This window comes from Artemia sp. Qi Xiang Cuo, chromosome 5 (assembly GCF_049724085.1).
Source record: "Artemia sp. Qi Xiang Cuo chromosome 5, ASM4972408v1, whole genome shotgun sequence".
NCBI classification, from domain to species: Eukaryota; Metazoa; Arthropoda; class Branchiopoda; order Anostraca; family Artemiidae; genus Artemia; species Artemia sp. Qi Xiang Cuo.
In genome coordinates this window covers 63,075,415-63,088,192 of record NC_142798.1, presented here as the reverse complement: position 1 = coordinate 63,088,192, position 12,778 = coordinate 63,075,415, and the positions used below count along the sequence as shown (strand labels likewise).

The window sequence follows — 12,778 nt, the reverse complement described above, 5'->3', positions numbered from 1 at the left end:
ACTCACTATAAATTTTGATTCAAACCATTTGATATATTCTTACAAGTGGCCTATTTTCACATTAAGCGCAACACTTGCGGACTAAACTACGAGCCAGTCGTGAACCATTCCTGCTTTTTAATCCTGAGTCTAGCACACGTTTTGCATCAAGGGAACGTCGCCCGTTTTGAAACGGTTCTCTGCCAATCAAGAGGGATCCCAATATAACTCCTAGAGACCAAGTTGTTACCGGTCCTATCATATATATGGCTTCACAGGTTTCAACTTCTGGAGGTAGGTAACCAGGAGTGCCGCATAAAAGTCCATTTGCCGTCTCCAAAGATTCCGCTAATCCAATGGCAATAACCAATATATTTTCATTTTCGTTAACAAGGATATTGTCCCCTTTCAAATCTCTATGTGCTATGCCAGCCATTTCCAATCTTGAAACTATAGATGATATTTGCTCAAAAAGATTGAAAAAACGACACACAATGAATTTTGATTCAAACCATTTTATATATTCCTAAAAGTGGCCTATTTTAACATTAAGCAGTCGTGCGTGCGTACGCTTAACCAACGATCTTGATGAATTTTTTTCACAGTTGGTCTGTTATCTCTCGTTAATTGCAAACACTTGCGAACTAAACTACGAGCCAATCGTGAACAATTCCTGCTTTTTAATCCTGAGTCCATCACACGTTTCGCTTCAAGGGAACGTCGCCCGTTTTGAAACCATTCTCTGCCAATCAAGAGGGATCCCAATATAACTCCTAGAGACCAAGTAGTTACCGGTCCTGTCATATATTTGGCTTCACAGGATTCAACTTCTGGATGCAAGTAACCAGGATTGCCACATAAAATTCCATTTGTCGTCTCCAAAGATTCGGCTAATCCAAAGTCAATGACCAATATAATTTCATTTTCGTCAACAAGGATATTGTCCCCTATCAAATCTCTATGTGCTATGCCAGCCATTTCCAATCTCGAAACTATAGATTATATTTGTTCAAAAAGACTGAAAAAACGACACACAATAAATTTTGATTCAAACCATTTGATATATTCCTAAAAGTGTCCTATTTTCACATTAAGCACTCGTGCGTACGCTTAACCAAGGATCTTGACGAATTTCTTTCACACTTGGTCTGTTATCTCTAGTCTATTACAAACACTTGCGGACTAAACTACGAGCCAATCCTGAACCATTCCTGCTTTTTAATCCTGAGTCGTATCACATGTTTCGCTTCAAGGGAACGTCGCCCGTTTTGAAACGGTACTCTGCTAATCAAGAGGGATCCCAATATAACTCCTAGAGACCAAGTTGTTACCGGTCCTATCAAATATTTGGCTCCACTGGATTCAACTTCTGGAGGCGGGTAACCAGGAGTGCCACATAAAATTCCATTTGCCGTCTCCACAGATTCAGCTAATCCAAAGTCAATAACCAATATATTTTCATTATCGCCAACAAGGATATTGTCCGCTTTCAAATCTCTATGTGCTGTGCCAGCCATTTCCAATCTCGAAACTATAGATGATATTTGTTCTAAAAGATTGAAAAAACGACATACTATAAATTTTGATTGAAACCATTTGATATATTCCTAAAAGTGGCCTATTTTCACATTAAGCACTTATGCGTACGCTTAACCAAGGATCTAGACGAATATCTTTCACAGTTGGTCTGTTATCTCTCGTTAATTGCACACTTGCGGTCTAAACTACGAGACAATCGCGAACAGTTCCTGCTTTTTAATCCTGAGTATATCACACGTTTCGCTTCAAGGGAACGTCGCCCGTTTTGAAACGGTTCTCTGCCAATCAAGAGGGATCCCAATATAACTCCTAGAGACCAAGTAGTTACCGGTCCTATCATATATTTGGCTTCACAGGATTCAACTTCTGGAGGCAGGTAACCAGGAGTGCCACATAAAATTCCATTTGCCATCTGAAAAGATTCGGCTAATCCAAAGTCAATAACCAATATATTTTCATTTTCGTCAACAAGGATATTGTCCCCTTTCAAATCTCTATGTGCTATGCCAGCCATTTCCAATCTCGTAACTATAGATGATATTTGTTCAAAAAGATTGAAAAATGACACACAATAAATTTTGATTGAAACCATTTGATATATTCCTAAAAGTGGCCTATTTTCACATTAAGCACTTGTGCGTACGCTTAACCAAGGATCTTGACGAATTTCTTTCACACTTGGTCTTTTATCTTTCCTTTATTGCAAACACTTGCGGGCTAAACTACGAGCCAATCGTGAACATTTCCTGCTTTTTAATCCTGAGTCTATCACATGTTTTGCTTCAAGAGAACGTCGCCCGTTTTGAAACGGTACTCTGCCAATCAAGAGGGATCCCAATATAACTCCTAGAGACCAAGTTGTTACCGGTTCTATCATATATTTGGCTTCACAGGATTCAACTTCTGGAGGCAGGTAACCAGGAGTGCCACATAAAATTCCATTTGCCGTCTCCAAAGATTCAGCTAACCCAAAGTCAATAACCAATATATTTTCATTTTTGCCAACAAGGATATTGTCCGCTTTCAAGTCTCTATGTGCTATGCCAGCCATTTCCAATCTCGAAACTATAGATGATATTTGTTCTAAAATATTTAAAAAACGACATACTATAAATTTTGATTGAAACCATTTCATATATTCCTAAAAGTGGTCTATTTTCACATTAAGCACTCGTGCGTACGCTTAACCAAGGATCTTGACGAATTTCTTTCACAGTTGGTCTGTTATCTCTCGTTAATTGCAAACACTTGCGGACTAAACTACGAGCCAATCACGAACAATTCCTGCTTTTTAATCCTGAGTATATCACGTTTCGCTTCAAGGGAACGTCGCCCGTTTTGAAACGGTTCTCTGCCAATCAAGAGTGATCCCAATATAACTCCTAGAGATCAAGTTGTTACCGGTCCTATCAAATATTTGGCTCCACAGGATTCAACTTCTGGAGGCAGGTAACCAGGAGTGCCACATAAAATTCCATTTGCCGTCTCCAAAGATTCAGCTAATCTAAAGTCAATAACCAATATATTTTATTTTCGTCAACAAGGATATTGTCCCCTTTCAAATCTCTATGTGCTGTGCCAGCCATTTTCAATCTCGAAACTATAGATGATATTTGTTCAAAAAGATTGAAAAAATGACAAACAATAAATTTTGATTCAAACCATTTGACATATTCCTAAAAGGGGCCTATTTTCACATTAAGCAGTCGTGCGTACGCTTAACCAAGGATCTTGACGAATTTCTTTCGAACTTGGTCTGTTATCTCTAGTTGATTGCAAACACTTGCAAACACGTTTCGCTTCAAGGGAATGTCGCCCGTTTTGAAACGGTTCTCTGACAATCAAGAGGGATCCCAATATAACTCTTAGAGACCAAGTACTTACCGGTCCTATCATATATTTGGCTTCACAGGATTCAACTTCTGGAGGCAGGTAACCAGGAGTGCCACATAAAATTCCATTTGCCGTCTTAAAAGATTCAGCTAATCCAAAGTCAATAACCAATATATTTTATTTTCGTCAACAAGGATATTGTCCCCTTTCAAATCTCTATGTGCTGTGCCAGCCATTTTCAATCTCGAAACTATAGATGATGTTTGTTAAAAAAGATTGAAAAAATGACAAACAATAAATTTTGATTCAAACCATTTGATATATTCCTAAAAGGGGCCTATTTTCACATTAAGCAGTCGTGCGTACGCTTAACCAAGGATCTTGACGAATTTCTTTCGAACTTGGTCTGTTATCTCTAGTTGATTGCAAACGCTTGCAAACACGTTTCGCTTCAAGGGAACGTCGCCCGTTTTGAAACGGTTCTCTGACAATCAAGAGGGATCCCAATATAACTCTTAGAGACCAAGTACTTACCGGTCCTATCATATATTTGGCTTCACAGGATTCAACTTCTGGAGGCAGGTAACCAGGAGTGCCACATAAAATTCCATTTGCCGTCTTAAAAGATTCAGCTAATCCAAAGTCAATAACCAATATATTTTTATTTTCGTCAACAAGGATATTGTCCCTTTTCAAATCTCTATGTGCTATGCCAGCCATTTTCAATCTCGAAACTATAGATGATATTTGTTCAAAAAGATTGAAAAAACGACACACAATAAATTTTGATTCAAAGCATTTAATATATTCCTAAAAGTGGCCTATTTTCACATTAAGCAGTCGTGCGTACGCTTAACCAAGGATCTTGACGAATTTCTTTCGAACTTGGTCTGTTATCTCTAGTTGATTGCAAACACTTGCAAACACGTTTCGCTTCAAGGGAACGTCGCCCGTTTTGAAACGGTTCTCTGACAATCAAGAGGGATCCCAATATAAATCTTAGAGACCAAGTACTTACCGGTCCTATCATATATTTGGCTTCACAGGATTCAACTTCTGGAGGCAGGTAACCAGGAGTGCCACATAAAATTCCATTTGCCGTCTTAGAAGATTCAGCTAATCCAAAGTCAATAACCAATATATTTTCATTTTCGTCAACAAGGATATTGTCCCCTTTCAAATCTCTATGTGCTATGCCAGCCATTTTCAATCTCGAAACTATAGATTATATTTGTTCAAAAAGATTGAAAAAACGACACACAATAAATTTTGATTCAAAGCATTTAATATATTCCTAAAAGTGGCCTATTTTCACATTAAGCACTAGCGCGTCCGCTTAACCAAGTATTTTGACGAATTTCTTTCACACTTGGTCTGTTATCTCTCGTTAAATGCAAACACTTGCGGACTAAATTACGAGCCAATCGTGAACAATTCCTTCTTTTTAATCTTGAGTCTATCACACGTTTCGCTTCAAGGGAACGTCTCCCTTGCCATTTCCAATCTCGAAACTATAGATTATATTTGTTCAAAAAGACTGAAAAAACGACACACAATAAATTTTGATTGAAACCATTTGATATATTCTTAAAAGTGGCCTCTTTTCACATTAAGCCCTCGTGCGTACGCTTAACCAAGGATCTTGACGAATTTCTTTCACACTTGGTCTACTATCTCTCGGTAATTGCATACACTTGCGGACTAAACTACGAGCCAATCGTGAACAATTCCTGCTTTTTAATCCTGAGTATGTCACACGTTTCGCTTCAAGGGAACGTCGCCTGTTTTGAAACGGTTCTCTGCTAATCAAGAGGGATCCCAATATAACTCCTAGAGACCAAGTAGTTACCGGTCCTATCATATATTTGGCTTCACAGGATTCAACTTCTGGAGGCAGGTAACCAGGAGTGCCACATAAAATTCCATTTGCCGTCTGAAAAGATTCAGCTAATCCAAAGTCAATAACCAACAGTGCTGTAACTTACTTGAAGTACTTTTACTTCAAGTACTACTTAAGTAAAATTTTCAAGTACTTGTACTTGTACTTAAGTACAAATTCCACAGAGTACTTATTACTTGTACTTCAGTAAAAAATTGCAGCTACTTATTACTTCAAGTTGCAAATAAAAGTCAAGTACTGTTTCAAATACATTACGAGGACCGTTCCATTTTTTTTTTTTTTTTTTTTTGCAATTTTTTAATTTTCTGGTTGTGCTGCGTCTGTGTTTCGTTTCGTACTTGCTGTGGTTTGCCGTTTCCGTCGAGCGCATTTCAGAAGAAGAAGAAACAAGGTGTCACAAAAAAAATGGCTGACGCAGGCAAACAACAATTACCGTTTATTCTTCAAGGCAAATATTTTTCTGTAAAAGGACAAATCGAAAAAGATGGCGCACTTAGTGCATGGTGCAAGAACTGTCCCAACAGGGTTCTCAAAGGACACCTGCATGCACCTTCAAATTTCCACAAACACTTGCGTGTAAGTCTCCTTGTCCTTTTTATGTCTGTTTGTACTTTTTTCTCTCTTAAACTTTGACAGGTATCACCATACAGATAGCCCAGTAGTTTCCTTACAACACAACCTACACATCATACGCAATTTTAATCTGTTTGTTGTTTTGGTCTATTCGGATATCGTTCAGATTGGATTGAACAAACCTAGGCTAGAGTTGTGTAGCCTGGATCTCCTGTAGGCTAAGCTTACTGTTAATCCAGCATTATGAAATTAATGCACAATTTACCCCACACCTAGCTTGATTAACTTCACCTCAGGAGAAGAATGTTCAACGAACCAGAATGGGCCGAAATTAGTTGTGGTAGGCTAGGTGTCATTCAAAAGGGTCTCGGAACCAGCAACCAGCAGCTTTACATTTACGAAAACTAATGGATTGCTATGAGCCTTGGCTTCTCTGTGTTAATCTTGAGGCTAAGTTGTGTATTGAGATTGTTGTGTATGAGGCTGATTGGGATTGGAATAATGGTTATAGAATGTAGAATGCATATATAATTTTTGTTTTTGTGTGTGTTTTCCATTTGCAGAACTGCAGAACTTGCAGAACTTGCAGAACTTGCTAATTTGCAGAACTCAAAGGAAGTATCAAATTTTCTTGAACAAGTAGGCTAGCCTAGGCTATTTGATTAGGCTGAATATTTTAGCCATATGGATTGCTGAATGTTTTGAATGCATTGATAGTTAATAGTAGAGTCTAATGACAAATACACAATTTAGTTTAAGCATAGCCTAGGCTAATTCTAGAAAATACTGCCCAATCTTAAACACATGATCCTATAGGCCTTGTAGGATACAAAACCACTCAAACATAAATAGAATCAATCCCAGACATGTGCTGTAAAGAAAAAATAGGCTACTAGGGTTTGCTAACTTTTCTTTAAGCTTAATTTTCAGTATAAAAAAGTTTCTGAGATCAAATTGAGCTAATCCCAACAAGGTAATCTAAATCTATACATATGCAAGACTAAGAGCTTGCTTGGAAATATAGGCTCTATTTGAATCAAATTATGCTCGGTTGCTTGTCCAAAGTTAGTGATTATCCAAACACCAGGGGTGCTTGGATAATATACCCAGTTCTTCATCAGCAGCTGATGTGTATTACCAAATAAAGCTAGTTTAAAGAAAAATCAAACTGTTTTGTTAAGCCTAAAGGTGTATCTGGCTTTGTGGGGGAATAGACAAGGAAATAGAAAATCTAATGGTATATTTCCTTTTTTTCTTTATCTGATTTCTCCCCTTTAATAAATATTAGAGCTAAAAATATGTTTTGCTATTACTAGGCCTAGACTAGTCTATCCTTACAAAGCCTATCTTTAGTCTACTAAAAATTTCATTTTCCTGACCTAGCCCCATTTTCCATTTCCTGACTTGAAGTAAAATCAAGTAATTGGAAGCATTGCATCAAGCCACAATGTCCATTGGGCTTGTATAGCCTAAGCTTAATAGGCTTGCCTGCTTGTGATCTACTGATCCATCCATAATTAATACACCAGCATTCAAACATTCAATTAGATTTTCATCCACAAATATATTGTCAATTAGTGTTGCAGATTTCCCAGTAACTCATGTAAGGATAGTTATCAGTGGATATAGAAAAGAAGAAATTACTAAATTGAGAAAATCTGGACAATCTGAACTTTTAAGGAAGTCAGTATTGAAATCTCCCATTTGCACTTTATATTTAGGTTCACTATTCAAATTTTCCATTAAATTCTCCATCTCACTAATAAAAATTTAATTTTATGATATTTTATATAATACACACAGGGTTATTTTTATGTTATTTATATACTAAAAAAAAAACGATATTTTTTTATTTTAAAAATTACAGAGTGTTGTATAGTATAACATTTATTTTCTGGGTTCTCGTCATTTTGTTGTGATTGTTAATCTCGTATATAAGTACTGTTAATTTTTAACATTAAATTTAATTTATTAATATGGAAATCATGAGACCTAGGCTATTTGTTACATAGGCCAGATATCCCAGGCTACATACCTTATTGTATTGTGTGGAGAATCAGCTCCTTTTGCGAAACTGTCTTTGAAGAATGGCACTGAGCGACTGACTATATATACCGTATGTGGTAAGACGATTTTCTGACTGAGTGAATCGCTGGAAGATCCGTTGAGAACGGGATATTTATTTTCGTTTCTTTCCAGCTTTTTTTTTTTTTACCTTAATGATGTTGATAATGCTGGAAAAGTAGAGTTGGAAAAAAAACACCTTTTCAATTTGATTCTGTTTTTGTACTCGTTATTTAATATAATAAATGAAACCATTAAGTTAACCTGAGTGTCAGTGGCGTAAGTGTGTGATTGTTGTGCTGGAAAGAGCCTCCCATGGAATAATTCCCTTTTTTTTTTAGCTCAATAGTAATTTTAACATCATATAATTTGATTACTTGAAGTAGTACTTGAAGTTCTAATTAAGTACTATTTCAGACTACTTATTACTTGAACTACTTAAGTACAATTTTGGTGGATTACTTGATACTTGATACTTAAGTAAAAAAATTGATAGTACTTGGTACTTGTTACTTAAGTAAAAATTTGGAGTACTTGTTACAGCACTGATAACCAATATATTTTCATTTTCGTCAACAAGGATATTGTCCCCTTTCAAATCTCTATGTGCTATGCCAGCCATTTCCAATCTCGAAACTATAGATGATATTTGTTCAAAAAGATTGAAAAATGACACACAATAAATTTTGATTGAAACCATTTGATATATTCCTAAAAGTGGCCTATTTTCACATTAAGCACTTGTGCGTACGCTTAACCAAGGATGTTGACGAATTTCTTTCACACTTGGTCTTTTATCTTTCCTTTATTGCAAACACTTGCGGGCTAAACTACGAGCCAATCGTGAACATTTCCTGCTTTTTAATCCTGAGTCTATCACATGTTTTGCTTCAAGAGAACGTCGCCCGTTTTGAAACGGTACTCTGCCAATCAAGAGGGATCCCAATATAACACCTAGAGACCAAGTTGTTACCGGTTCTATCATATATTTGGCTTCACAGGATTCAACTTCTGGAGGCAGGTAACCAGGAGTGCCACATAAAATTCCATTTGCCGTCTCCAAAGATTCAGCTAACCCAAAGTCAATAACCAATATATTTTCATTTTTGCCAACAAGGATATTGTCCGCTTTCAAGTCTCTATGTGCTATGCCAGCCATTTCCAATCTCGAAACTATAGATGATATTTGTTCTAAAAGATTGAAAAAACGACATACTATAAATTTTGATTCAAACCATTTCATATATTCCTAAAAGTGGTCTATTTTCACATTAAGCACTCGTGCGTACGCTTAACCAAGGATCTTGACGAATTTCTTTCACACTTGGTCTGTTATCTCTCGTTAATTGCAAACACTTGCGAACTAAACTACGAGCCAATCACGAACAATTCCTGATTTTTAATCCTGAGTATATCACGTTTCGCTTCAAGGGAACGTCGCCCGTTTTGAAACGGTTCTCTGCCAATCAAGAGTGATCCCAATATAACTCCTAGAGATCAAGTTGTTACCGGTCCTATCAAATATTTGGCTCCACAGGATTCAACTTCTGGAGGCAGGTAACCAGGAGTGCTACATAAAATTCCATTTGCCATCTCCAAAGATTCAGCTAATCTAAACTCAATAACCAATATATTTTATTTTCGTCAACAAGGATATTGTCCCCTTTCAAATCTCTATGTGCTGTGCCAGCCATTTTCAATCTCGAAACTATAGATGATATTTGTTCAAAAAGATTGAAAAAATGACAAACAATAAATTTTGATTCAAACCATTTGATATATTCCTAAAAGGGGCCTATTTTCACATTAAGCAGTTGTGCGTACGCTTAACCAAGGATCTTGACGAATTTCTTTCGAACTTGGTCTGTTATCTCTAGTTGATTGCAAACACTTGCAAACACGTTTCGCTTCAAGGGAATGTCGCCCGTTTTGAAACGGTTCTCTGACAATCAAGAGGGATCCCAATATAACTCTTAGAGACCAAGTACTTACCGGTCCTATCATATATTTGGCTTCACAGGATTCAACTTCTGGAGGCAGGTAACCAGGAGTGCCACATAAAATTCCATTTGCCGTCTTAAAAGATTCAGCTAATCCAAAGTCAATAACCAATATATTTTCATTTTCGTCAACAAGGATATTGTCCCCTTTCAAATCTCTATGTGCTATGCCAGCCATTTTCAATCTCGAAACTATAGATGATATTTGTTCAAAAAGATTGAAAAAACGACACACAATAAATTTTGATTCAAAGCATTTAATATATTCCTAAAAGTGGCCTATTTTCACATTAAGCACTAGCGCGTCCGCTTAACCAAGTATTTTGACGAATTTCTTTCACACTTGGTCTGTTATCTCTCGTTAAATGCAAACACTTGCGGACTAAATTACGAGCCAATCGTGAACAATTCCTTCTTTTTAATCTTGAGTCTATCACACGTTTCGCTTCAAGGGAACGTCTCCCTTGCCATTTCCAATCTCGAAACTATAGATTATATTTGTTCAAAAAGACTGAAAAAACGACACACAATAAATTTTGATTGAAACCAATTTATATATTCTTAAAAGTGGCCTCTTTTCACATTAAGCCCTCGTGCGTACGCTTAACCAAGGATCTTGACGAATTTCTTTCACACTTGGTCTGTTATCTCTCGTTAATTGCATACACTTGCGGACTAAACTACGAGCCAATCGTGAACAATTTCTGCTTTTTAATCCTTAGTCTATCACATGTTTCGCTTCAAGGGAACGTCTCACGTTTTGAAACGGTTCTTTTCCAAACAAGAGGGATCCCAATATAACTTCTAGAGACCAAGTAATTACCGGTCCTATCATATATTTGGTTTCACAGGATTCAATTTCTGGAGGCAGGTAACCAGGAGTGCCACATAAAATTCCATTTGCCGTCTCCAAAGATTCAGCTAATCCAAAGTCAATAACCAATATATTTTCATTTTCGTCAATATATTTTCATTTTCGTTTCATTTTCATTTGCGTACGCTTAACCAAGGATCTCAACGAATTTCTTTCACACTTGGTCTGTTATCTCTCGTTAATTGCAAACACTCCCGGACTAAACTACGAGCCAATCCTGAACCATTCCTGCTTTTTAATCCTGAGTCTATCACATATTTCGCTTCAAGGGAACGTCGCCCGTTTTGAAACGGTACTCTGCCAATCAAGAGGGATCCCAATATAACTCCTAGAGACCAAGTTGTTACTGGTCCTATCAAATATTTGGCTCCATAGGATTCAACTTCTGGAGGCAGGTAACCAGGAGGGCCACATAAAATTCCATTTGCCGTCTCCTGAGATTCAGCTAATCCAAAGTCAATAACCAATATATTTTCATTTTCGCCAACAAGGATATTGTCCGCTTTCAAATCTCTATGTGCTATGCCAGCCATTTCAAATCTCTAAACTATAGATTATATTTTTTCTAAAATATTGAAAAAACGACATACTATAAATTTTGATTGAAACCATTTGATATATTCCTAAAAGTGGCCTATTTTCACATTAAGCCCTTATGCGTACGCTTAACCAAGGATCTTGACGAATTTCTTTCACAGTTGGTCTGTTATCTCTCTTTAATTGCACACTCGCGGTCTAAACTACGAGACAATCGCGAACAGCTCCTGATTTTTAATCCTGAGTATATCACACGTTTCGCTTCAAGGGAACGTCGCCTGTTTTGAAACGGTTCTCTGCCAATCAAGAGGGATCCCAATATAACTCCTAGAAACCAAGTAGTTACCGGTCCTATCATATATTTGGCTTCACAGGATTCAACTTCTGGAGGCAGGTAACCAGGAGTGCCACATAAAATTCCATTTGCCGTCTGCAAAGATTCAGCTAATCCAAAGTCAATAACCAATATATTTTCATTTTCGTCAACAAGGATATTGTCCTCTTTCAAATCTCTATGTGCTATGCCAGCCATTTCCAATCTCGAAACTATAGATGATATTTGTTCAAAAAGATTGAAAAATGACGCACAATAAATTTTGATTGAAACCATTTGATATATTCCTAAAAGTTGCCTATTTTCACATTAAGCGCTTGTGCGTACGCTTAACCAAGGATCTTGACGAATTTCTTTCACACTTGGTCTGTTATCTTCAAGAGAACGTCGCCCGTTTTGAAACGGTACTCTGCCAATCAAGAGCGATCCCAATATAACTCCTAGAGACCAAGTTGTTACCGGTTCTATCATATATTTGGCTTCACAGGATTCAACTTCTGGAGGCAGGTAACCCGGAGTGCCACATAAAATTCCATTTGCCGTCTCCAAAGATTCAGCTAATCCAAAGTCAATAACCAATATATTTTCATTTTTCCCAACAAGGATATTGTCCGCTTTCAAATCTCTATGTGCTGTGCCAGCCATTTCCAATCTCGAAACTATAGATGATATTTGTTCTAAAAGATTGAAAAAACGACATACTATAAATTTTGATTGAAACCATTTGATATATTCCTAAAAGTGGCCTATTTTCACATTAAGCACTCGTGTGTACGCTTAACCAAGGATCTTGACGAATTTCTTTCACAGTTGGTCTGTTATCTCTCGTTAATTGCAAACACTTGCGGACTAAACTACGAGCCAATCGCGAACAATTCCTGCTTTTTAATCCTGAGTATATCACGTTTCGCTTCAAGGGAAACGCCCGTTTTGAAACAGTTACCTGCCAATCAAGAGGGATCCCAATATAACTCCTAGAGATCAAGTTGTTACCGGTCCTATCAAATATTTGGCTCCACAGGATTCAACTTCTGGAGGCAGGTAACCAGGAGTGCCACATAAAATTCCATTTGCCGTCTCCAAAGATTCAGCTAATCAAGTCAATAAATAATATATTTTATTTTCGTCAACAAGGATATTGTCCC

General features: G+C 37.1%; 4 protein-coding genes across 4 annotated transcripts; all 4 read right to left on the bottom strand.

Annotated features, from left to right (window-relative positions):
• Window positions 1–516: 516 nt before the first annotated feature.
• Window positions 517–957, bottom strand: LOC148952374 (uncharacterized). Its single transcript, XM_089089193.1, has one exon. It carries the CDS (start codon window positions 955–957, stop codon window positions 517–519), a length of 441 nt encoding a protein of 146 aa, XP_088945319.1.
• Window positions 958–4,960: 4,003 nt separating this feature from the next.
• LOC148952373 (uncharacterized) lies at window positions 4,961–8,510 on the bottom strand. Its single transcript, XM_089089192.1, has 2 exons — window positions 8,388–8,510; window positions 4,961–5,284 (listed from the first exon to the last, which is right to left on the bottom strand). Exons 1-2 carry the CDS (start codon window positions 8,508–8,510, stop codon window positions 4,961–4,963), a joined length of 447 nt encoding a protein of 148 aa, XP_088945318.1.
• A 2,392-nt stretch (window positions 8,511–10,902) lies between these two features.
• LOC148952372 (serine/threonine-protein kinase pim-2-like) lies at window positions 10,903–11,295 on the bottom strand. Its single transcript, XM_089089191.1, has one exon. The coding sequence runs from the start codon at window positions 11,293–11,295 to the stop codon at window positions 10,903–10,905; it is 393 nt and encodes a 130-aa protein (XP_088945317.1).
• Window positions 11,296–11,942: 647 nt separating this feature from the next.
• LOC148952371 (uncharacterized) lies at window positions 11,943–12,278 on the bottom strand. Its single transcript, XM_089089190.1, has one exon. It carries the CDS (start codon window positions 12,276–12,278, stop codon window positions 11,943–11,945), a length of 336 nt encoding a protein of 111 aa, XP_088945316.1.
• Between the last annotated feature and the right edge of the window lie 500 nt (window positions 12,279–12,778).